This window comes from Miniopterus natalensis, chromosome 4 (assembly GCF_054644295.1).
Source record: "Miniopterus natalensis isolate mMinNat1 chromosome 4, mMinNat1.hap1, whole genome shotgun sequence".
Taxonomy (NCBI): Eukaryota; Metazoa; Chordata; class Mammalia; order Chiroptera; family Miniopteridae; genus Miniopterus; species Miniopterus natalensis.
Genome location: NC_142084.1, coordinates 63,765,009 through 63,791,461, shown reverse-complemented (window position 1 = coordinate 63,791,461; position 26,453 = coordinate 63,765,009). Strand labels below are relative to the sequence as shown.

At 52.0% G+C, this 26,453-nt stretch overlaps 1 protein-coding gene across 3 annotated transcripts in view; it reads right to left on the bottom strand.

The window, feature by feature from the left end:
- NFIC (nuclear factor I C) overlaps positions 1-26,453 on the bottom strand; it is a 56,548-nt gene that overhangs the window by 22,785 nt on the left and 7,310 nt on the right. For all 3 annotated transcript variants that reach the window (XM_087816637.1, XM_087816635.1, XM_087816636.1), the window contains exon 2: positions 23,605-24,136. In XM_087816637.1, coding sequence (XP_087672763.1) covers positions 23,605-24,136 — 532 coding nt within the window. The remainder of the gene's footprint in view (positions 1-23,604; positions 24,137-26,453) is intronic.

Below are 26,453 nucleotides of genomic sequence, written 5' to 3'. Positions count from 1 at the left end.
GTTCCCTCAGTGTTGTCATGGAGATAATAATAATGATGATACTTCCTAAAATAGTCACGAGCTCTTGCTGTTTGCCTGGTACTGTGCTAGTGGCTTTGCATACATGGTGTGTTGCACACCTACTGGCTGCCAAGATTGAGTGTGCCATAAACAGGAGTGGGCCCGTGCAAGGCCCTGTGCCTCAGTTTCCCATCCAGGAGTAGATGGATGGGGCAGCTCCTTCTTGACTTGGCTTTGCAGCCCCAACCATGGCCAACTGGGCTGAGCATCGCTGGGCAGCAGCTGAGGGGAGTGTGCCCGGCTCGGCTCTGAGCCCTATGGCCACTCCCAGGTTGGGCAGCCAGCAGCCCCTCGGAGCTCGCCAGTCCCGCTTGGATGGCCCTGAGGCTGGGCACGAGTGGCTACTCCATTGGGAAGTGCCCAGCCCGGGCAATCATCCGTCGGGCTCTGGGCCTCGGGCACAGGACCCTCTTCCGGAAACGGTGCCCACATGGACTCAGCAGGCAGCAGTGCCCGGCTGGCACTCGGGAAGTGGGCATGTTTCTTGAGCACCGCCTCTGAGCTTGTGACTTTGGAACCACGCAGACAAGGCTGTGGGCCTCAGATGCAATGCCTTATGTTCTCTGCCTTACTCTCTTCATCTGTGAAATGGCACAACCATAGTACCTCCCTCAAAGGCTATTCATCAGAGAAAAGGTGATAATACATACAATAAAATACCTGAAACAAAGGCTGGTGTGTAGTAAGTACTTCACCAAATGTTGGAAGAGCCTTATTACTATTATTACCAGCTCTGTGGTTGTTTGTGCCTTGGTTGCTTTGTACTCCATAAAAGCGATTGCAGGCTATGGCTGGCTCTAGTTAGGGCCCGTCTCATTGTTCACTCACTCTGTGACCTCAGGCAGCCACACCACCTCTCTGAGCCTTCATTTCCTTATCTGTAAATTGGGAAAGATAAACCCAACCTCCCAGGTGTTGTTGAGTCATCTAGTTAGCTAATATTAAGAATAAAATGGTTGTCACCAAATTGCCAATCAATACATGGAAGTTTTCGGACAGATTATGAATGATACTGTGTTTTTAATTTAATTTTTGTTTGTAATTGTTCATTGCTAGCATTTAGAAATGCAATTGGTTTGTGTGTGTGTTAATCTTGTATTCTGCAACCTTGCTGAACTTACTTCTTAGTTCTAAGAGCTTTTTTTTTTTTTTTTTTTTTTAAGATTCCTTGGAATTTTCTATATAGTTTTATTTCTTCCTTTCCAATCTGTATGCCTCTGATTTCCTTTTCTTGCCTTACTGCACTGGCTAGGATTTCCAGAGCACTGTTAAATAGAAGTGGGGAGAGGAGGTTTCTTTGCCTTGCTTGTGATCTTAGGGAACTCGTTCAATCTCTCACCACTAAGTATGATGTTAGCTGTGAGTTTCTGTAGATCCCTTTATTGGGCTGAAGATCTCTTCCTTTTCCATAGTCCTGGGAAATATTTTTTAATTTAAATAAGGATAATTTCTAAATAATATGATGATGTCCTTACATGCTATCTCATTAAATTCTTTTTAAATTTAATTTTTAGGTTTAAATACATAGCATAACATTTACCATTTAAACATTTCTAAGTGTACAGTTCATTGGCATTACACATATTCAAAGTGTTGTGCAATCATCCCCACCATCCATCTCCAGAACTTTCTCATTTTCCCAAACTGAAACTCTATCTCCATTAAACACTAACTCCCCCTCCCCTTCCCCCAGCTCTTGGCACCCACCATCTACTTTTTGTCTCTATGAATTTGACTTCTCTAGAGACCACATGAGTGGAATCACACAGTATCTGTCCTTTTGTGCCTGGCTTATTTCACCGAGCATAATGTCCTCAGGTCCATTCATGTTGTGGCCTTTGTCAGAATTTTTTTCCTTTTTATTATGCTATTTCCTCTTTAATCATCTCTAAAACCTCAAAACATTTCTCACCCACCTGCTCATGTCTTACCTGTCATTTGGCTCCTAAAAACTCCCCAGCTTCTAGAGCTATCTAGTATGGGAGCCACATATGGATTTGCATTTAAATTAAATGAATGAAATTAAATTTTCAGGATATCAGTCGCACTGGTCACCTTTCAATACTCAACAGCAATACGTGGCTATGGCAACCAGATTGGACTGTGCTCAACACTGCCATCATCACCAAAAGTTCTACTGGGCTGAGCTGCTCATTTTTCATGTTCCATGAAAAATCCAGAAAAAAAGGACACAGCTAATTCCTCCTCCTCCCACTTAGATATCCAACCCTAAAGTGGATCTTCCTCCAGTCTGAACAGATGTGCCCACAGTAGACAATGTCTAAAGGCTGGCTAATGTCCAATGCCCCAAGATGCCTCAGCCTCCAGTGGGCAGCTTTCAGTTCTCACTATGTTAAGAGCTTTGTGGTGCCATCTGATTAAATCTGCTCAATTGATAAGGTTGGTAAACTGAGGCCCAGCTCAGAGTCTATTTCCCAAAGCTGATGTCAGTTAAAAGTTGTCTGCCTAGCATAGAGATTCTTAACTGGGGCAATTCTGCCCCCCAGGATAATGTCTGGGGACATCTGTAGTTGTCACAATGGGGGTGCTCCTGGCATCAAGTGGGTGGGGGCCAGGGATTCTGCTCAACACCCTACAGTGTCCAGGACAGCCCCCCCCCCCCCCGAGAGTAACCCGATCCAAATTTCAGTAGTGCCAACGGGGAGACCCTGGTCTAAATCTACCCATTCTCAGTGGGGGCAAAAATTGGTTCTTGGTGGTAGGGGGGGCTAAAGAATTTTGCTCTTTTTATGTATAGAACATAAATATATGTATAGATATAGATACACTACACAAATAGGTATATAGTATATCCATGATATTAAAATTTCATGGGGTGAAGTGATTAGGGAAAAAAATACCTAAAAAGGCTCTGTAGGGGGAGCAATAATGGAAAAAAAAAAGTCAGATACATTTTTAAAGAGTTGTAAAAAGAGGAAAAGCATATGGGACAGAAACCATACATGACCTGTCAGGTCTGAAATATTTTCCATCTGGACCTTTACTGTGTGTTCTTGGGCAAGTTCTTTCACATCTATGAGCCTCTGTTTCCTCATCCATAAATTGGAGCTGAACAGCACTACCATTTACTTCTCTCCTTTGATCAGTCAGTGCCTCCTGGGTACCAAATGCTTGGGGAACACAGCAGTGACCAAGAAAGACAAAAATCCCTGCCCTCGTGGCATTGATGTCCTAATAGGGGGAGCAACAGGCAATGAACAAGTAATCACATATACCAGGAGTATAATTTCAGGCTTTGCCAAGTGCATGGGAGGCCACACAACCCTGAGATAGGAGTGGCAGCCCCTGGCGCTTGAGGGACTGAGACTGGCTCCTGGGAAGGTTGACAAGGTCACTCCTTTTCAGACGGTACATCCAATAGTTAACACTGAGTAGTCATTCCTTAGACTATGTGAGGCTTCAAGTTTTGCCTCCATTAACTCATTTAATCTTCAAAACTCCCCCAGGAGAGATGTGATTATTGTGCCCATATTCCAGATGGGGAAAACTTATACACCCAACTCCCTGTAGCAGTTCTTGACTGAGGCTGACAGTCTGGTTTACCCAGACAGGGTAAGTTACCTAAGCCCACACAGCAAAGAAAATGGATACACTGACCTGGTTTTATCTGCTCCTCTCTTAACAACATAAAAATGAACATCTTATTGAACTTTAATGTTGCTTGATCATGAGTTTTCTCCTGACTTTGTCGACCCCACTCTCCACCCCAAATATGTTTCCTGCAGTCAGCTCGTTCAGTTTGGCCCTTGGTGCTGCTCTGAATGAATTCTCAATAGTGTGAGGAAAACATGGACAGACACACTGTAAAAACTAAAGCAGGACAGTGGAAGCTGGTGAACCAAAGTTTATGCTATCAGCAATTGAGCTGGGGAATTCCTACCGGGGTGCCCAGAGATGTGAATGCATATGGTCGAAAGGCATTGCTTTGGAGTTCTTGAGGCAAGTGTGGGACTTTCAGAGCCTGTAAAATGCACTGGGGTCTTGAAGAAGAGGCAGGTCCCAAACTCATCTGCACTTGGGGCATCTTCTAGAAGCTACAGCCATGCCCAAAAACCTGGGCTCTGAGTCCCAGCTCTGGCACAGCCTGGCACGGGACTTTGGACTACTTGTGTCTCTTTCTTCTCTGAGCCTCGGTTTTCCTCATCTGTAAAGTGGGCATTCTCAATTGTTTCCTGACTTTATGGGTTTGAGAGAGGGGAGGGGCCAATCACAGATAAAGGGATAAAAACTGTTTTGGTGAGAGCATTTTGCCAAACTCAGAAGTTAAATGAATTTTGTCCCTCCTCTGCCCTCAGCCCTCAGCCCTCCAGGGCTCCCACCTCCCTCAGGATAAGAGCCCAAGCCCTCCCTGTGGCCCACATGACCTGCCCCCACCCCCTCCCTGCCCTCACCTTCTCCTTCTCTCCCCCTTGTTTACTCTGTTCCAGCCACACAGTCTTCCTTCCTGTTCCTCCAACACGCTGGACACGGTTCTGCCTGAGGACCTTTGCATGCGCTGTCCCCTCTGTGTGGAACACTGTTCCCTCAGTATCTACATGGCTCACACTCTCCCCTCATTCTGGAGCCTTCCTCAGAGACACACAGGCTCTTTAGCACCATGCATGAAGCATAACTAACCACACTCATGCTAGTATAAGTGAGAGTCTGGCCCTCAACAGCAGCTGTATTTCAAGTGACATCCTCGTTTAGCTGGGGACCATTCTTTCTACTTCCCAGGTCTGTGGGGGTGTTCATGTGCAGCTGGAATGTCACCACCCCCTGTAGCCTTCTGCTCAAACAAACACATGATCATGGCGACAAAAGAAATGTAACCTGGATCCCGTTGACAGAGTGTACAAACTGTTCTTTCCTGTCCATGGCCATGAGCCCAAATTTGGTCTGTCCCAGCCCATGACAAAGGCACTGCTGTGGCCTCTGGTGCCGCCCTTCCTGTCCTGGAGCACCCACCCCCTTCACACCTGACAACTTCTTTCATCCTGGTGGCCAAAACTGCCACTGTCCATAACGGGGAGATCAACCCAGTATTAATGTCACAGATATGTGTCGACTACCTACTACTTGCCAGGATTGGAAAAATGGCAGAGAGCCAAGGGAGGAGAGACAGACAGGAAAAGAACAAGCAGAAGGCTGAGATAATTTTGCATGGTTCTAAGTTCCACAGAGGTAATGAAACTGGGTGAGGGGACAGAGAGTTGGCTCTGGGGGTGACTTTCAAAACAGAAGTCAAGTAGGACCTCTCTGAGGTGACATTAGGGCTGAGGACTTAGGAATGGAAAGAAGCCAGCCCCAGGGAGAGCTGGGCAGATGGTGCAGCAAGTGCAAAGGTTCTGGGGCAGGAATAAACACGGGCTGTTTGAAGAACAGACCATGTGGCTCAGACATGGTGAGCGAAGGGGATCAAAGGGGAGAGGAGCTGGACCATCAGGGCCATGTGGGCTGCAGCGAGAAGCTTGGGTGTTATTCTCGAGCATGACGAGGAATGATATGACTTGATCTATGTTATACGAGGCTGCAGAGAAAGTGGAACCCTCATGTACTATTGATGGGAATGTAAAATGGTGCAGCCACTGTGGAAAACAGCTTGGAGGTGCTCACGAAGTTAAACACAGAGTCCTGGCCGGGCAGCTCCGTTGGTTAGAGCTTCGTCCTGATACTCCAAGGTTGTGGGTTTGATCCCCCGTCAGGGCACATACAAGAATCAAGCAAGGAATACATCAATAAGTGGAACAACAAACTGATGTTTCTCTCTCTCTCTCTCAAAAATCAATAAATATAAAAAAAATTTTAAGTTAGACATAGAATTTCCCTATGACCCAACTATTCCACTCCAATGTATATACCCCAAAAAACTGAAAGCAGGGACTCAAACAGATATTTGCATGTCTGTGTTTAGAGCAGCACTATTCACAACAGCCAAAAGGTGGAAACAACCCAAGTGTCCATCGTCGGATGAGTGGATAGACACAATGTGGTCCATCCAGACAATGGAATATTATTCAGCCTTAAAAAGAAAGACATTCTGACACCTGCTACAAGATGGATGAACCATGAGAACCTTATGCTCAGTGACATAAGCCAGAAACAAAAGGACAAGTACTGTGTGATTCCACTCACAGGAGGTCCCTAGAGGAGTCAGGTCCATAGAGACAGAAAGTAGATGGCGGGAGCCGGGGGCGGGGAGGGGATTAGGGAGGGAGTGTTTAATGGGGACAGTTTCAGTTTGGGAAGGTGAGAAAGTTCTGGGGACGTATGGTGGGGATGGTTGCACAACAATGTGAATGTGCTCAATGTCGCTGAACCATATACACTTGAAAGTGTTTAAGCTGGTGAATTTTATGTTCTATATATTTTACTTAAATACACACACACACAGTCTCTGGCTGTTGAGTGAATTCTGGACTCCTGGGTGCTGGGAGGGCACAGAGGAAACATGCGCAGGCATCCTGGCTGGCGTAACAACCTAGCCCAGGGTGATGGCCTGGGGATGGACAGAGGGGTCATATTTATTTAATCTTTGGGATGTAGAAAGTAAGGACTTGCTGAAACCATAATTACACTTATTTAAAACCTGGCAGGATATGGGAGAGCCTAGTGTTCCCACTAGGGCCCAGCGGCTTGTCTGCTGGACTAGCATCGGCTGCCACAGTGAGCTCACCTGGTTTATTTTCCAACCTTAGCAGCCTTCCAAATGTAGCTGGCTTTGCTGGGTTGCCACGTCTGCTTCCCAACACCAGCCAGCTAGAGAGAGAACCAAAGCCAGGTCCTGGAATTCCCAGCTTCCAGTGTCACCAGACATTTTTAAATATTAGCAGGCTAAGGTTCAACTTTCTTTGTCCTGGAAGGCCATGCTGTACATGTGACCCTGGCCTTCGTCCGTGTGTTGCCCCCCCCCCCCCCGACCCACCATGCTCCTCCCGGGCACCTTCCCTACCCCTCTCCCTCTCAGACAAACTCTAGCCACCCTTCCCAGCCCACTTTAACATCTTTTCTGGGACACCCTCCCCTGGCCCCTTGTCCAAACCTTTGTCCTAGCCCCCAACACATTTGACTGAATCTGGGTCTATAATTCTATGCAAGTCCAAACCCCTCCCCATGGCCCACATGGCCCTGCATGACCTGCCCCAGTACCCTCCCTGCCCTCACTTCCTTCCTCTCTTCGCTTATTTACTCTGCTCTAGCCACACCAGCCTCCTCACTGTTTGTCCAAAATGCCAGGCACAGTTCTGCCCCAGGGCCTTTGCACGAGCTATTTCCTCTACCTCCAATGCCTTTCCTGTAAATGCTTGCCTGGCTCACTCCCTCACTTATTTAGGTGTTTGCTTAAACATGGTTTGTGTGTCCACAGGCCCAGACACTGGATCTGAGCTTGACTTTGGAGAAGTTCAGCAGTTTACCTCCTCATGTCCCTCCCAAGAAATGTGACAACAGATTCTGTGTATATCCAGTTATGTTACAAACTGCTTTGCGGCCCTGAGCCGCCCCCCCTCCGCCCGAGCCTAGTGTTTCTGCAAACACAAGCATAAGGGGAAACTGATTCTTTCATTCAGCACATGTATTGATTGCCTATTGTGTACCAGGTCCTGTCCTAGACTCCGGGGACACAGCAATGAACAAAACAGGCACAAAGTGCTGCCCAATGAGGTTTACAGTCATGGGTTTCCTCCCAACCCCTGAGAAGGACCAGGCATTGAACCACAGCATGAAGGCCTTGGGCTAGATTGTACTTGGACTTCCCTGGTAGTGTGGAAGGAAGACGAGAACCAAAATTGCCCCGAGCTTCAAAGAATTTCCTGGAGACACCCCATCCTGACCCTACAGGCGCAACAGCACAAGCCCCCAAGGCCGACAATAATGAGAGCTGGCTGTAAGTATCCCCGGTGGTGTGTAACCTCAGCAGAAGTCCTTTCCCTCTCTGAGCCTGAATGTCTCAGTTCGGAGGATCTCAACCCCCTGCCCAGCCCTTCTCCAGGGCCTGTTTGGACAAATCAAAGGAAAAAAGCCAGATGCTAGACGTTCATGGCACCAATCTGCCCCTGGGGAATGGTCTGGGAAATCTGGACAAGAAGCGGTGAACCCGAGAGGCAAAAGGGCACGGCCGGGTGACCTCCTGGACACCAGCCTCCACCAGGGCCTCCCCCGCCCTGTCCTTCCTGACCCGCTGCGTTCCTCGAGTCTGGACCACACTTTCCATCTCCCTCTCCCCCGCCTCTGGCCGCCTGGGCCCGAGCCAACCTGCTTTGGAATCACTTTCAAAGAAAAGTTTCTTTTTTCTTCCCACCGACCAGCTCTCACCCCCGCCTGCTCCACAGCCTGGCTGCGGTCCCCGCCGAGCGCTCGTGGACAGCTCTGACGGGCGGGCCAGCGTGATGGCTGTCCCCAGTCCCCAGTCCCCGGCGTCCCCACGCGCTGGGCTTCGGCCGGGCCGACGGGTGGCTTCAAGCCGGACGTGGGGCGTCTGGGGGCTCCCGGGGAGCTTGGCGATGGTGGGTCGGGATGTCTGGCCTGAGCAGCCCGCGGGCAGGCCCCTGAGGGCCACCGGGCCCACGCTGGGGCCCGCAGGCGTGGAAGCGCCCCGTCCCAGGGCGCTTTTGGCAGCTACACCACCTTATGACATCATCGCTCCGGCGGCCATTTTCTCCTCTCCCTCCCCTATTCCAGATGCTTCCCGGCCCTGGCGGCCATTTTGTGCGCAGGAGGAGCTGGCACGGGCCTGGGCGCCGGGCCCACCCTGCAGGGTGGGGTGAGTGGGGGGGCTCCCGGCACAGGCCGGCTCTGTCCGCCTCCCTCTCCTCCGGCTTCCTCTGCAGCCTCCAAGGGGTTAAACACGTGTGTGCCAACGGGCGCTGGCGCCCGCAGCCCGGAGGCCGTGCCCGCTGCTGCCTGGCCCGCACCCCGCACCGGCCGCAGCCCCATCACGGCCACTCGGCGTGAACCAAATTCTCCGGGTGGCACCAAGGATGTGAAAAACAAGGTTAAAAATATCCACACACGCACCCTTGCCCCCCCTCCAATGTCAAATGTGTCAACACCCCCGGGGAGGGGGGGCGACTTAAAATAACTCGCTGTTTACATTTGGAGCAAATTCTTGGCTCCTCGGCAGCTCTGCCAAGGCCTCCTCCCGCCTCCCTGGCAGGCCCGCCTGGCTCGGCGGCTGGGCGGGAGACGGGCAAGCCTGGGGGGGCCTCCGGGAGCCACATGTGCCCACGAGCTGAGCACACATGTGCAGGCCCACGGGAGGGGGACAGGCCAGCCCCGGAAGCCATCTGTGGCCATGGTGGACAAAGCGGACGGAAGCCCGAGAACAAACACCCTCTGCCAAGTATGGGCATGGGGTGGGGGTGGCCCAGCGGGTGAGGGGGGACTTCCCAGCTTCCCCTTCCTTCTGATGTTTCTGGGGCCGTGTCACTGACCCAGCGGCCCCAGGGTAGTTGGGAGGCTGGAGGCCAGCAGCCTGGTCAAGGGAGGCAGGCGCCAAGGGGAGGGCTCCAGGGGCAGGGCAGAGCCAGCTCTAGACCATGTGGCCTCGGGTGAGCCCTGCCCCTCTCTGGGCCTGGCATTAGAGGGTGGTCAGTAAAAGGGACCCCATAAGGAGGCAGGGGGAACAGATACATGGTGGCCCTCCTCCATGCCTCACTTTTCCTTTCTCTAGAAAGTAGATGTTGAACTGCACACAGGTAAGACTGTTGGACGCTTCATTTTACAGAGGGGAAAATAAGGGTCAGAGACAGAAGGAGCTTACTCCAGGTCACATGGACAGTAGGTGGACAAGTGGATTGGAGCCCAGCTGCTGTGGTCCCAGTGCCCACATTTTTAACCTGCTGCCTCAAATCCAGGAGGAGGTTGACACTAGAGGGCCCAAACCTGAAGGGAGGGGTGTAGCGGGAGACCTCACCCCGCCATGGGAGACACTCCCTCCCCGTCTGCGGTGTGTCTTCCTGGAGCCTGGCATAGTTAGTGCTCAATAATAAATGCTTGCACATAGCTGCCACTCAATAGATGCTTGAAGACGAGTGTGATTATTTCAGCAGAGCCTGGCATACAGTAGGCACCCAACACATGTTCACTGAAAGATTAACTGAGTGCACTTATTGTATGCCAGGCCATCTTGATATGGCCTGGCATACAATATGTGCAAAATAAATGCTTATCGGACAAAGGAATCTGAGGGATGATGGAAAAATTGGGGGATATTCAGAGGGAAATGCTAGGTTTAGTGGGATGTAGACTTAAACCAATGGTGACATAGGGGATTTTGGACAATAGGCCCAAGACAGGGTGTGAAATGTAACCCAAGCATTGCCCATCTCCGTCTCCTTGGTCCTTTAAGAATGAGCAGAAATCCTCTTTTGAGAAGCCCAACCAACTGCTCCAGGTTCTGGATATCAAAGGGAAGGATCTGTGGCAGGAGGAGCCCAAGGAAGTGACAGGAACCTGGCCTGGAGGACTTCCTGGAGGAAGGGACATTTGTGTTGGGGCATTGATGTATAAGTAGGAGTTTGCCAGGATAATGGGCTTGTGGGTAGAGAGACTAGTGTATGAAAATACTAGTAATAATCACTTTCATTTATTGAGTGCTTATAAGCCAGGAACTACACACAATCCCAGGACCTAAATACAGACCTACAGTGGGGCAGATGAAGCCCTGGGGAAGTTAAACAATTGGTCTGAGTGCATGCAGAGAGACAGCTGCACTGCCTGCTGCGTCACTAAATGTGTCTAGGTCTGACAGGGACTGGGCAGGTGCACAAAGGCTGTGCAGCAAAGGTCTGAGGTGGGACAGACTATCCAGCTCCAGCTCTTCTACTGGACAGGTGAGGCCAGGCCTGCTTCCCCAGAGCTAGACGGGTTGCAGTTCCAGTACCGAGGGGCTTGGCAACAGAAGGAGCCTAGTTAACCTGGTAGCCCCCAGGAATCTGCTTTCTCCTCCTCTGCCAGTGCCAAAGGGAAACTGGGGTGGCCTCCCCAAAATGTCTCCCCAGTACCCCAGGAGGATGGGATACAGGCAGAACTTGCAGCTTCTTCCCGGGTATCCAGGGATTCCTACCAACTCCAGCCATATGCCCATTTGACAGATTTGGAAACTGAGGCACAATGAATAGCTTCGAGCCAGGCTATCTGTTCCAGGGGTTTCTTCTTGTTCCTGGGGTGTAAGAACCATGTGGCAAGACTGCGTATGGCCTCCCTTTGTCCCTGATTAGCTGTGTGACTTCAGGCCAGTCTCTGGTTCTCTCTGGGTCTCAGTTTCCCCAGCTGTCACAAGGGGCTGAGACTGCAAAACGTTAGCCTAGACACCTTTTTGAGCAAGAATTTGGCCTGGCACCACGGGGATTCTGTGGCTGTGGTCCCCATTTTACAGGAACAAAATGGGCTCAGAGAGGGGCAGTCAGTTGCCCAGTGGCCCACCTCAGTGAGTATTGTGGGTTCTCACTTGCATGCCTCTCATGCCAGGGAGCTCCCTCCCCTCAGCCTCCTGCCTTATTGCTAATCACTGAATTGGCACCTACTGTTTGCTCATTGTACCTGCCGAACAATTACAGACTATCACTCCCACTTTGCAGAGGGGGAAACAGAGGCACAGGGTGGGGCAGGAGCTGGCCCAAGCTCACCTGGCAAGACTGAGAAAAATAGTGCCTATGCAGGTGAAACACCCAGCTTAGGGCTGGGAAGCTGGCAGTTGTGCATCTGGCATACCCAGAGTCCTGAGGGCCACCTGGGAACCAAAGCCACATCCCAACTTGCCCGCTAACAACGTTCTGATTCCAGGAGTGTCCCTGGGTGTGTCTGGGGTGTTGTGCCCTTGCCTTGCCCCTTCCTTCCTTGCATATTCCCAGGCAGCTGCTGCTACAGGCAGGAGGCAGGGGGCAAGAGTCAGAAGGGACAGTGCCAGCATCAGAAGGAGGTGTGTGATTCGGGTGACTTCCACTCTCCCACTAGGCCCAGGCTGACAATTGCCAATGAATTCTCATACCTCTGGAATCTGCCTCTGCCTGGCAGGCCCCCATTACCACTGGCCTGAATCAGTGCAGGAGCCTCAGCCTGTGTCTCTGAACTCCCATCCTTGGCCCCCAGAGTCTGTCCTTTCTGCTGTGGCCAGAGGGCGCCTGTGAGCCTGAGTTAGGTCCAGTCCCTCCTCTGCCCACAGCCTTCCAGGGCGCCCACCTCCCTCCAGGTAATCGCCCAAGTCCTCCCTGGCCCCATCATCTTTCTGCCCTCGCAGAACTCCCTCTCTCCCCCATGCTCACTCTGCTCCAGCCACATGGGCTTCCTTGCTATTCTTCCAATATGCCAAGCTGAGTCCTGCCCCAGGGCCTTTGCACAGGCTGCACCCTCTGCCTAGAATGCCTGTCCCCTAGTTCTTCACACAACTGGTTCCTCCTCATCCCTCAAGTCTCAACTCAAATGTCAAATTCGCAGACAGGCCATCACTCTCTATTCCTTTGCCTTCATTTATATTTCTCCATAGCCCTTATCATGAACTGATGTTAGTCTCTTATTCTTTATTTCTTGCTCTTTGTCCGTTTCCCCCAACAGACTGTGAGCCCCATGAGGGCTGGGTTTTTGTCTGTGGTGTTCACTGTGGTGTCCCCACGACCTAGAAAAGTGCTTGGCACAGTAAGTGCTTAATAAATACTTATTGACAACAAAGTAGTTCTATTGGCTGAGCACTGAGCATGTGTGCGCAATGTGGTCGTAACCCCTTTGCGTGATTTCACTCATGTCTCCTTCAGCAGCCCCATGAAGCAGGACTATTTTACAGGTCGGGAAACTGAGGCCCAGAGAGGGATGCCACTTGCCTGATGTGGTGAGCAGGTGGCAAGGGCAAGACCCCCATTATGCCCCACTGCCTTTCTTCACTGACATCCCCCTTTGACCAGATGGGGAAACTGAGGCTCAGGGAGAGAAGGGATTAACTGAGCATCAGAAGAAGAGTGGGTCAAGTCAGGACTTTGTGCCCTACTCTACTGACCCACTACTATTGGGGAAAAGCAGTGTGACAATAAACATAATCAATAACAATAGTAATGATAACAATGATGGCATCAATGAGCACAAAATTGGCCAGGACTTATGAGGCTTCCCTTGGTGGGTTCATGCAGGGCCCTAAAGGGGACTCAGGTCCCTTTAAGAGCCTCCCCTTCCCCAGCTGGGCTCTGGCCCGCCTCCCTTTATGTAAGCAGACCAGCTGCCCTTGCATAACCTGATTACATAAGAAGGCAGGGAACAGGCTTGTCCACCCGGCAGCAACCTGTCCCGGCAACCTGTCCTGGGCTGTCTGTGGGGCTGGCCTAAGTCGCAGGAGAGCCGTGGCCACCCAGAGTAGCCACTAGGTGCAGCCCGGGCCTGGGGGAAGCCCTGACTCCCAGACACAGCATTCTCTGGGCGAGACGAAGTGAAAGGCTTCTAGTGTGCAAGTGGACAGGAGCTATTCCCATTGTTCTGAAGGTGAAACTGAGGTCCAGAGAAGGAATTGAGCAGCCTGGAGCTGCACAGCCCAGAGTGGAAGGTGGAGGTGGCAGAGCTAGGATGAAATCTGGGCTTTGTAAGCCTCAGCCAGAGCCTTAATCTCTCAGTTCCTCCCTATAAACGGCTGCAAATAGGACCTTTCTCAGCAAGGCCTAGTATGCAATAGGCGCTCAATAAATGGAACCTTAAGCTTTGTGCTGGGCCCTGCTCTAAAACCTTTGTAATTCTATTAACTGGCTTAACCCTTGCTGGTTGAACTCATTCTACATTTGAGGAAACTGAGGCACAGAGAAGGGTGAAGTGAATGCCTTGTCACAGGGCAGGCAAATGCCCACAAGATACCCAGGTAGCAGGTGCTATATAATTGCACAATGGGTACAGGGAGAATGCCGACTGTGTACCAAATCCTGGCTGATACTATTCCATCTGCTAAAAAACCCTTAGGGTGGGCACAAGGAGCCTCAGACACAGATGAAGAAACCAAGGCACAGAGGGGAGAAGGGATACATACATCCAAGGTCAAACCCAAGCCCTACCATGCGTGCATGTGTGCACTGTTTTCTCCCCCAGGCAGGCCTCCCTAGCCCAGGGTCCATCCCTCTGACCACATGGGTTGGAGGTATCTGGGTATGGTGCCCTCCCACCCCACCATGCACATCAGTTCTTCCATCTTTGGAAAGGGTGGGGCTTGGGAGTGGAGGCGGTCCCTCTCCTCCCCCTTCTCTCCGGATGCTGGCCCTTTAAGGCAGCAGGCTGCCAGGGCTTGTCCCGGGGTGACCCCAAGGGGTGGGTGTGGTCAGGAACAAGGGGCCCATTCAGCTGCTGTTGCTGCCTCCGGGCAGCCCGCAGGCTGGCCTGGGGTGGGAGGCCGGGAGGAGACTGACGAAGGCAGGGAGGTGGGCAGAGCAAAGACAGGGACTAGGAGAGAAACAAAGAGACAGAGAGACAGAGAGACCCAGCGACAGAGACAGAAAGGGAGACAGCTGGCCTAGGCTACACCTCTACCTTTCTTGTTCCCCCAGGTTGAGGGTTTGAGGCTTGCCCAACCCCCTAGTTAGGCTGCAGCCCCCAAAGGTGTTCCTTGTCCAGCTAAACTCTAGACCCAAACAGGGACTCCTGGGACATCCTGGGTAGGTCCCTGAGGCACCCCAAACAGCTCCTTTTTGTGGGAATATTGTGGGCCCTCAGAGATACCAAATCTGGGTTTGAATCCTGACTCTGCCTCTTAGCTGTGCAATCTTGGACCAGTGGCTTTGCCTCTCTGGGACTCAATTTCCTCATCTGTTAAATGCAGTTAATGATCATCCCTCGGTGGAATTAAGGTGAAATAAAATGGTGCTAATAAGTCCTGACATTTACTGAGGGTTTAACTAGGTAAGCCCTCAATATGCCTGCAGTTCCCCTGTAAGAGCCCCCAGCACCCAAAGCACACAGGCAGACAACCCCTGCCTCCCGCCAGATGTCACCATCACCTATTACAGTGCTGCCTTCAACTGAGGACCTACTAAGTGTCCATAACCCCACAAAAGCCTCTGGAAACACAGCCAAGTTTCCATGTCCCACATCCAATAAACAAGACATTTACTAGGGATTAAATAAAGTCTCCACTCTTATTCCAGGTTCTCAGTCACATCCCCACCATCTGCTCCCAAACACGTCAAACCACATGTGGGCCCCCATCCAGCTGGCTGCCCCCAAGACAGCCTCAGAGAAATTAAAATCTACCTCCTTCCCCCTCTTTTCTGGAATATTCGGCTCAGTCACCAATGTCTGAGGACAGGCTTATTCGACTCTGACCTGAACTTTCTGGATCCCTGACTCTAAGAATTCTAGAACCTGTCCCCTGGATGTTCTAGAAACCAGCTCAAGAGAATCCCAGAGCCTGTCTTCCAGCACGCAAAAACTCAGGGTAAGAAATTCTGCAACCAGCTGTAAATGGTCCAGAATACACTTAAGGGTTTCTTGGATATTGGTAAAGCCAATACTGGATTAGATAATTGATGATAGATTTGGGAGTTTTAGAATCTATCCTCACATTTTCGAGAACCCTGCTTGGGAGATGGTGAGAGCTGTTTCCAGATGCTGTAAAAACTCGCCTTAAAGAATGCTAGAACCCACCCCAGGATGTGCTAGAATCCAGCTCACGGAATTCTGGAGCTTGTCCATGGGTAAGAAAAAAACCAATGTAAAAAATTCTGCACTTTGCTTCTGGACACCCAGAGACCTAACTCAGGAAATTCTGGATCCTGCTCCTGGATAGCCAAGAATACATTTGAGAAATTCCAGATCAAGGAACCAGCCTGCGGAATTCTAGAACCATTTCTCGGGTGGTAAAATAATCTAACTTCAAAGAATTCTAAGGCTTCCCTTAGTACAGTGGTTCTCACTGGGGTGATGCTGCTTCCCAAGGATGCTGGATGATGTCTGGAGATATTTTTGGTTGTTACAGTTGGGAGATACTCCTGACATCAAGTCAGGAATGCTGCTTAACACCCCACAGTGCCCAGGACAGCCCCCCACAGGCATGACCCCACCCCAATGTCAGCAGTGCTGATGGGGGAAAGCCCCAAAGTGAGACATTCTAGAATCCACTCCTTGCATTCTCATAACCCACTTGGGAGACTGGAGATCTGCCTCGGAATAGTCTAGAATTCAGATGTTCTAGAGCTGAGCTGCCCAACACAGCAGCCACTGACCATACATGGGGCTGAGTGCCTGAAATGTGGTCAGCTGGAATGGAGATGTGAGTGGGAAACACATGCTGCATTTCACAGACTCAGGACAAAAAAAGAATGTAAAACATCTCAACTGTTTCATATTGATTATATGTCAAAATGACACTATTTTGGATGCCCTGAGTTAAACAGAATAAGTTGTTAAAATTAATTTCCCCTGTACATTCACACTTATAAGTATAGATACCAGAAAAATGTTAAATTATGTGGCTCACACTGTATTTCTACTGGACCGTGCTATTCTGAAACTCATCTAGGAGAATTCTAGAATCACCTGGAGGGGGAAGACCCCCCAAGCTCTGGAAATTCTAGAACTCAGGCCTTGGGAATTCCAGAACTTGCCCCCCCTGGAGGATCCAGACGCCCCTTTAGCTCTGGCATCCTATTGTCTCCCCCACCCCAGCCTTAAAACCCCTTCCAGACTTGCAGTATAAGGGGTCCCTCCTTTCCCTGCCCAGGCACCCCACAAGTTGGCCTGGAACATAAGATGGGTCAGAATGGACCAGAAGAAGGGCCCTTACTGGGCAGTGCCCCATCCCTCTCTGGGCCTCAGTTTCCCCATGTGGACAAGACATCCATGTGTCCCTAAGTGCTCCCTCCCTCATCCTTCACCAACTCTGACCATCTGTGACTTCCTGCCCACACCCAGCTGGAGGGAGAGGGGCTGGCCTGGCAGCTGGCTGGGGAGGGGCGGCTGGGAGATGTCCCTAGCTGCCCTCAGCCACCCCTTAGCTCCCTGGGCACAGGGCCAGGGTACCAACTGCAGCCCTGTCATGCCAGGATGGCCGCCACAGGTGCAATGTGATGCCTTCCGCTTCTGCGGGCTCCTGCGCCATGCCTGTGTGGACAAGGCACCCTCATGGGCTGTCTCAGCACCCTTGCACTGGCGTGTGCCCACGTGTAACCCAAGTACATGTGTAGGGGCATCTGCAGGGGTAGGACCTACTCACCAAGAGTTCTCATGTCTGAGCACTCACCATGTGCTAAGAGGCTTCTTTCTCTTAGATGCTATCTGGATTCCCTTCACCGGATACTCCCTGTGCTGACTTTGCCAAGTAGAAGCCCAGAGATGGGCACTAAGTTGCCCAAGGCTGCCCAGTGGTCAAGAGGGCAGAGCTGGGCCTAGAACCGCAGTACGATGGTGACAATGGTGATCATAATAACTATTATTATATTACCAACACTGATATTACATTTATGAATTATTTATCATTACATTATACATATAGAAAGCATCACTATTTATTATTTTTATTAACAACAAGTAATTTTTAAAATGATGATACAATAGTGATAACATAAAATTTACCACTTTAACCATTTTTAAGTGCACAGTTCAGTGGCATTAAGTCCACTCATATGCCCCTAACTTCCCAACATTGTGCAGCTCCAACTGTGGGCTCTGGGCCTGCTGCGTTAGCAGTACCCTCACCTGTTAGTCCCTCTTGGCCACTATAACCATGAGCCCAGAGGCCTCCCACCATCACTATAAATATACCGTCAGCTGGTGTCTGGGCCTCCACACTCATGCAGCTACCTTTCCTGTCCAGACAGACACTGGCACACCTGGCTGCCTGGCCCTGGGAAAATCCAGGCTGCCAGGACCCCTCACCTCTCTGCCACCCAGAGACTTAGAGAGGCAACAAGGTGCCTGTCCTGAGTCATGTGTGCCCCTGTGGGTTTACTGTGGGCAGAATGGCTCCGAGTCTCAGAGCAGAACTGAGGTCTCCTGCAGCTGCAGAGAGGATCCAGGAAGGAACTGAGTGAGCATTTATTCAGTGCCTCTTGTGTACTTTTCTGGAGTCACTGACTCTGATCCCTCAATTCAATGGACACAGTTTGTATTCACCCCATTTTACAAATGGAAAAATTGAGGCTCAGAAAGGGAGATGCACCTCACACAGCCTGGAGCAAGCATGGACATGAATTATATCCATAGTACAAAGAAATAGGCAACCTCACGCACCCTCCTGCCCACCCTTTGCCTCCCCAGCACAACACTTAGTGCTGCGAGGAAGATTAACAGGGACAGGGAGACCCTCAGTCAGGGCCTGGCTTACTTTATTCTGTGGCCCACAGGACCTTCCTTCCTGCCCTCAGGTCCCCTCCATCCCCAACCCTAAATCAAAGAGTGCCGGGCTTTGCCTTAAGTCACACAGCAAGCCAGGGGCAGAGCTGTGGCTGGCTCAGGTCCCCTCTCTCCAGGCTTAGGCCCTTTCTCTTGCCACTCTAGCCCACGGTGCCCTTATGGAGAACTTGGCCCCAGGTCTGGGCACAGCAGGCACTTTAATGTGGCTCACCCCTCTTCATTCATTTATTCACTATGTACTCAGGGCCTGCCCTTTTTACCATCTGTACAACTGGGAGTGGGAGTCCTACCTGATAACCTCAAAGGTGTGTTTTTTCTTTTTTCCCCCTTTTTAAAATTATTATTTTTAATCCTCACCAGAGTATATTTTTTCCATTGCTTTTCAGAGAGAGTGGAACAGTATATTTTTTCCATTGCTTTTCAGAGAGAAACATCGACATGAGAGACACATCAATTGGTCTCTAGCACGTGCCCTGACCAGGGTGAGGATGGGGGATCGGGCCTGCAACTGAGGTACATGCCCTTGACCGGAATCAAACCTGAGACCCTTCAATCCATAGGCCGATGCTCTAACCACTGAGCCAAACCAGGTAGGGCTTTAGTGTTTTTCTTTTAGGGGTTTTGAGGACTCACAGTCCATGGGTTCTAATTCTCCTCTGCCTCTTACAAACTGTGTGACTTTGGGCAAGTGCCTGACCACCTCTGGAACCCTGTTTCCTTATGGAAAACACGGGAGAAGGTATTTCCTTCCCAGATGGTGGAGAGAATTAAACCAGTTGAGATGTGGAATGGGCACACAGTGGGCACTCAATACATGTCCACAGCTATTATTAACTTTGTTGTTATTACTGCTTCCTGGTTCCATCCAGGAGGTGTTGAGGACCCCTGTAGTTTCTCCTGTCCCCCTCCTTGGGGGCACCGTGGGCAGCCTCTCTCTACTTCAAGCTTCCGAAGTTGGCCTCTGCCCACAGCGCCATTCAGGGAGGTTGGCACCGCACAAGGCAGGAGCAGGAGGCCAGCCCAGGGCAGCGTCAGCAAATGGGCACCAGCTGGACTGGTGGCTGGGGCGGGCTGGCAGCTGCCTGGAGCGGGCAGGCCTGGCAGTCCCTCCCCTGCCCACCCCTGGCACTGGGCCCGCCAGCCTCAGGTTTCTCAGGCCGCCAGAGGGGGCAGGGAGGCCTGGCTGAGCTTCAGGGTTGGGCAGGCAGCTTCCCTCTCTGGGCCCCGTTTCCTCCAGGCACCTTCCCAAATGCAAGGCAGGTTAAAGAGCGCCAGGTCCTGGCCTCCCCATCACTCTCATCACCTCCCTCTTCAACATTCCCTGCAGCCTCTGGGCCATTCCAGCCTCAGGGCCTTTGTACTGGCTGTGCCCCTGCCTGGTGCACTGTCTCTCAGTCCCTCCACACCTCCATCTCCTTCAGGCTTCATCTCAAAAGTCACCTCCTCCAAGAGTTCCTTCCTGTCTAGAGTGTACCCCACTGACCCCTCTCCACACCTCTCCCCTGCTCTGTTTCCCTGACGTCACATTCTTATTAATTGTACTGTGAACTGTCAGCTTCTTCATCCTCTGCTCATGGCACCTCCCTCCCAAAGTGCCTTGATTTAGCAGGCAGCCCCCAATGTCCCGAGGGGAAGCTCACATCACCCCTTCATCACCGTCTCCCCAGCTGTCCCCTAGGCTGGCCCTGGGGCACACACTTCGTCCACCCCTGGAACTGGGCTCCTATGGCCATGGTGGCGCCAGATGGACGCCTGGGGCAGCCAAATTTGGGTCCAAGAGGTGCTCTAGGCTCTTACAGCCCCAGTACTGAAGGGACCTTCTCATGGCTAGTCTTCACTCCTACATCCCCCAAAATAAATCCAAGGGTGGAGGCCTGGGATTCCCCTTTGGGGTGTGGCCCCACAAGTCCACCTGACGCCCGCCCCCCGGGAGAGGTAGAGAGGCTGGGGGGGAGGGGCTTGTCCAAGGGCAGGGAAGGGCTGAGTGAGAGGGCAGGCATACGCGGTGCCTCTGAGTCTCTCTGTGTCTCTCCATGTCTCTGTGTTTCTGTCTGCATCTGTGTGTGTGTGTCTGTCTGTCTTTCTGTCAGTTCTGAGACCCTACTCCTGATGTTGGAGGCAGTACCTCCTTTCAGCTGTGCAGTGGGTACTCCCCTCATCATCCACCCTGAACCCCTCCAGAGGCCAACTGAGGCCAAATCTTACTGTCTCATCAGTCCCACACCTCCCAGTAAGGCTAAGGAAAGTGGACACTGCTCTGGCCTAGGCTGGCACTGCCCCCCCCCCCGCCCAAGTCCTAGAACCTACTGGGTGGGAACAGGGAGGCGGTGGACAGTTTTCTCTGCCATTGGACTGACATCTGCCTGGCCGAAAACAGACTTAACTCTGGCCCAGAATGAGGACAAGAGTCCTGGGATAAATGTCAGGGAGCTGGGCTCAGCACAGGTTCCTGGAGGGCAGCCTCGGCTCAGGAACCCTGGATGAGGCCTTGGCTGCTGGAGGCCTAGAACACAGACCCAGCCTGGAGGTGGCCAAGTCATGATGACTAGATGCCCATATTGCAAACCACGATTTCCTTCATCCCTTTCTGCCACTGAGTATGGAAGGTTGGAAGTGTGTGTGTGTCAGCTCAGAAGCTGCCTACTACAAACCCCTCTTCTCCCCACTCTTGGCTGTGTGACCTTGGGTGGTCCCTTCTTTGGGCTTCTGTTTCCTTTTCTGTGAAATAGGTACAACAATGATTCCTGACGAATAGAGTTGCTATGAGAATGGAAAGGAATTGCTAAGCCATCAGAAAACAATGCCTGACAGAGAGAAAGTGGAGCTAGGAGTTGGAGTTTTGCAGCATAAGTAGGAGTTTTCCATATAAGAAAGGCATTCCAGTCAGAGCAAACAGCACGGGCAAAGGCCTGGAGGAGAGGAAACTGTAATCATAACAAGGATGTACAATAACCATCCATGGAGCCCTAGCCCTGTGCCTAGTACTTGTCTTCAACAACCATGAGCATCCAATGTTCCTACCGGCAGCTACTTTTGAGCTTCCCATTTTATAGAAAAGAAAACGAGGCACAGAGAAGTTAAGCGACTTGTCCTGGATCACCCAGCAGCAGGCAGCTGAGTTAGGGCTGGAATCCAGGCCTAGCTCTCATATACCACCCGCACTCCAGGCCAGCTGGGGCTGGGTCAGCTGGGTCCAGTTGAACAGGGATTCCCCTGGGATAATAGAGTCGGCTGGAAGCAGGGGAAGGTGCAGCCTTGACCTTTCCTGGCCCTCATTCAAGGAGGTTGACCAGACTGGCTGGCAAAGGCCAGCAGTGGGGCTTGAAGGTGTCTGGGGAGGCCTGGAGGCCGAGCTTGCATGCTGAGCTGAGAGGGGGAGGGGGCCAGGTGGGGGAGGGTAGGAGCCCAGAGATTATGCTGACGCTGGCAGAAAACTCTGCTTCAAAATTTTATCAGCTCAGCTCAGAGAAGGTGGGGGTGGGGCTGGGTGCAGAGGATGAATGTGGAGGGGGAGATCTGGACCTGTATGGTAAGGAGCCGAGGCAGTCCCTGCCCCCTGCTCCCTGCCTTCGACAGTCACCTTCTCCACTTCTCTGCCTCCACACCCTGCCAACACTGCTTCACTGCCCACCCCAGTGGGCTTGTTACTTATTGGTGGGGATGGGGCAGGGGCAGATGGGACCAAGGTCAAGACTGGGAAACTTGCCGGAGGCATGGCTCAGCGGTTAAGCATCGACCTATGATCCAGGAGATTGTGGTTCGATTCCTGGTCAGGGCACATGCACGGGTTGTAGGCTTGATCCCCAGTAGGGGGCATGTAGGAGGTAGCCAATCAATGACTCATTATTGATGTTTCTATCTCTCTCCCTTTCCCTTCCTCTCTCTGAAGTCAATAAAGATATATTAAAAAATAAAGATATATTTTTAAAAAAAGGGAAACTCTGCCTGGCTCTCCCTCCTATACACCCTGGAGACCTGGAGCTCCACAGCGTCATCTAATCTTTATACCATTGCTAGGAGTCGGCAAGGTCATTATCCCCATTGTACTAAGGGGGAAACTGAGGCACAGAACAATGAGACGTCCAAAGTCACACCAGGGCTGCATTTGGAACACAGACACACCGACAGGAAGCAGTGGCCCTGGCTTTGGCCACCAGCACCTGTGACCTAGAGAGGCTGGACCACACACATCTGGCCTCCACATCTCCGCCTAGGCCGCTGACCACCTGGGATACCTCCATGCCCATCACTGCCCAGCCATCCTGCAGTACTCAGCTCAGCCATACCTCTTTTTCCAGGAAGCTGCCATGGATTTCCCCCACTCTCAAAACCCCTGCTGACCAGTCTCAACCTCCGGCAGAGAACCAGAGAACCAGCAAACACCCAGCTGGAAGGGCCAGAGCTGGGGACATTGAGGACCAGAGAGGGTGGTGACCTAGCTAAAGTCACACAGCACCCAGCTTCCCACTCACAGCACAAATGTGTGCCCCATTGGGCCTCTACTGGAAGTCGGAGAGTCAATCAACCAGTGTTCACAGTGCACAAATCCAGCACTCTCCCAGCTTTCCCCAGAGGGATCAAATTGTTTGTTTGTCTCCCATTTGTCTGCCTCCCATCAGTCACTCTCCTGTCCTCCTCCCTGTTCCTAACAGGCCATATCTTGCTCTTCAGATCTTCTGGGACAGAGTCTCATCTCCTGAGACCTCAAGGGCATGCCAGCCCCCGCAGACATCAAAGCCAGGGTTTGCCTCTACCTTCAGAGTCTCAGGATGTACCTGCCTCCCCACCCAGACTCTCCTTGAACCATTAGACTTTCACATCAAGTGAGCCTGTCCCCTCAAGCTCCAGTGTAGGCCCACTGCCCCCCTTAGACCCTCCCATTGCATCCACCTCCCCCTTATAGCGCACAGGCTGCCTTCTCCCTCTGACTCTGCAAAGGTCAGCCTCCCCATTCAGACCTCTGTAGGTTGCCTCCTCCCTTGGGCCTTGCTTGGGTCTGCCTACTCCCTCTTCTGCCTTCCCCTATGGACCTTGCCATGGCCCACCAACCCCGAGACTGCCCATGGGTCTGCTTTCCCCTTCAGACCTCCTGTTGGTCTGCCTCCTCCTCTGAACTACGCCTAGACCCACCTCTCATCAGACCTGACATATGTTGCCTCCTCCCTCTGACCTTGCCTGAGCCCACCTTCCCCCTTGGGTGGGAAGATAGGTGCATCCCATCTCCTTTGAGCTCACCTCTCTCGCGCACAAAGTAGGCCAGGTAGAGGTCAAGCTCCTTGACTGCCACTCCGATGTGGTGCGGCTGCACGCAGAGCACGGGGTGGCCGCACTGAGCCGCCTTGACCAGGCGCTCGCCGTCGGTGCTCTCCAGGGGGATGCCCTTGAAGAGGATGACCATGACCAGGTCCAGCCGCCACACCTTGTCAGCCTGGCGCAGGCAGTCGATGCGGCGCATCTTGCCCTTCTGGTCAGGGTTGGAGAGCACGCAGCCAGGCGCCTTCTTGCCGGTGATGGCCAACACGAAGTCCTCCCGGCACTCGGGCCGGATGTCCTTGCGCAGCTTGGCCAGCAGCCGCGACGCCCACTTCTGCTTCACCTCCGCCTTCTCGCCCAGCAGCTCGTCCTTCACCGCTCGCTCCTCATCCTTGGACATCCGCTTCTCATGCTTCTTGAAGTACTTGCGCTTTCGCGCCTGCAGGTTGAACCAGGTGTAGGCGAAGGCGCGCACGTGAGGCAGCAGCGCCTCGATGAACGGGTGGAACTCATCCTGTGGGCAGGAGAGGCGGGGAGTCAGGAGGCGCTGGACACAGGGGACCCACTGCCCCAACCAGAAGACTGAGGACCGGGACCCCCAGGCAAACAAAATAAGGGGTGGGGGAGAGGGCCAGGCAGATGTGGGCAGGGGCCACTGCAGACCCCTCCACACCCTGGGGAAAGCTGAAGGGACCTAGCAGAAGTTCGTGGGGGACAGGCGAGAACCAACTGCCCATATGGGGAAACTAAGGCTTGGACTAGACGGGAAGTCCAGGCCAAGGAAGACATTCGTGAAAAACTGTATTGAATCTCAAAACAGGACAGGCTGAGGGTCCCAGGTGGAGGCTGATGGGGACCCATTGTACAGATGGGAAAACTGAGGTTGGGAGAATGAGGATGTCATGGATCCATTCTCTGCCTTCTAACTGCGGTTTCAAAGTACCATAAAGAACCAGATAGTGAATACTTTAGTTGCCACTACTCCACTCTGCACTGTAAGTGCAACACAGGTAAGATGTAAATGATGAGCAGAACAGTATTCCAATAAAACTTTATTGACAAAAACAGATGGCTGGCATCCAGCCCCAGGCTGTGTGTGTGAGCTCTAATGTTGAGAGCAGGCCCAGAACACAGTAGGTCTTCAATGACTGCAGGAGAAACCAGGCTTGGAGAATAGTGCTTGGGGCTCCTTTCTCAGACCAACTGCTCAACAGAGGAAGCTGACACTAGATGGAGGTCCAGGGCTGCCTCTACTGGCCCTTGGCACTGATGTAAAAAATGAGGACAAGGGGCTGTTTGTAAAGAACACATGTGCAGATGGGACTGGCTGAGGCCCACAGGCCAAGACTAGGACCCCTGGATGCCAGGGGCTGATGAAAGGGTGAGGGCTCTTGCATTGGCCCATTGAAGGGGCCAGGAAAGCTGAGGCCCAAGACACAGGTCAAAATACACTAGGGACAGGAGAGTTCAGCCCTGGAGGTTCAGAGCTACAAAGAGGGGCCCCTGGGGGCCAGTTCACCTCCCCCTCACCACAGACCCATTCCACAAATGGAAAAACTGAGGCCTAGGGAGGCTGAGACCTGGCCAGAGCTATGACATCAACAACCCCCACCCCCATTGTGCATAATTAGTGTTGCTGGGCCCACAATGAGGAAACAGACGCCCCAAGAGGGGACCCAGTCATGAGGGGCTAGGACTGGACCCCACACTCATCTGACTTCGCCCATGAAAGCAGCATCCCCAGTGGGGCCCCTCAGAGAACCACATGGGAAGCCCCATCCCCTTCTATAGGGATGTAAGGACTGCATCCATTCTCTCCATTTCCTAGCAAGGGAAACAGTCTGCAGAACATCCAAGACTTGGTTTCTCAGCTTCAAGGAGTGAGACATTCAAGGAGAAAGGAAGACAGAAGAAAAATATCAGTCCTAGCTCCCCACTCTTGCAGGACTATGCTAGGCTTCTTGAATGGGGTGATATTTCCTCCTGGCTTATGAATGCCATTATCTGCCCAGCTCTCAAAACGCTGCACTAGCTATTACTATTATTATTGATGTTGTTACAATTATTTTGGTTGCTTGCAATCTTCCAGGGGGCAGGAAAAGGCCTAAGGCTTTGCTATACATTGTGTGATGGGGAAACTGAGGCTAAGAGAAGGGTGGAGACCTGGACTAGGTCCCACTCTCAGGGCCTAAGAGAGGATAAGAACCCAGGACTCCCACCTCCACAAAGGCCATCAGGTCCCTTCTCTTTTTTCTTTTTTTTAAATATATCTTTATTGATTTCAGAGAGAGGAAGGGAGAGGGAGAGAGAGAGTTAGAAACATCAATGATGAGAGAGTCATTGATCGGCTGCCTAGCCCGCAACCCGGGCATGTGCCCTGACCAGGAATCAAACCCCAATCACCTGGATCCTAGGTAGACGCTCAACCGCTGAGCCACACCCGGCCGGGCTAGGTCCCTTTCTCAAAACAGCCTGCTTTTCGCCAGGCTGGGGTCTCAAAGAGAGAGACAATTGCTCTGGGATCTTGGTTTGCTTTCTAGATGGGTGTGGCTGGGCTCAGTCCCACCTCCAGGCCTGGATGCTCATGGTACCCCTGATGGGCACACCCTCCCTGCTCTGTGCTTCATTTCTCTTTGAGTCATCTCTGGCCATGGGGTGCTTGGGGGAGGGGAATGACCTCAGATTTCACCTATTACCAATGCTCTGAAAATAGTGTCCTGCCCTTGCCAGGGTGGCATGACAGGGGGCTCGGCTTGTGTGCCCAGCTCCCTACTCCAATGTGCCCTGAAGTGAAACAACTGTGTTGGCCTGCTGAGGCAGAGGGAGGACTG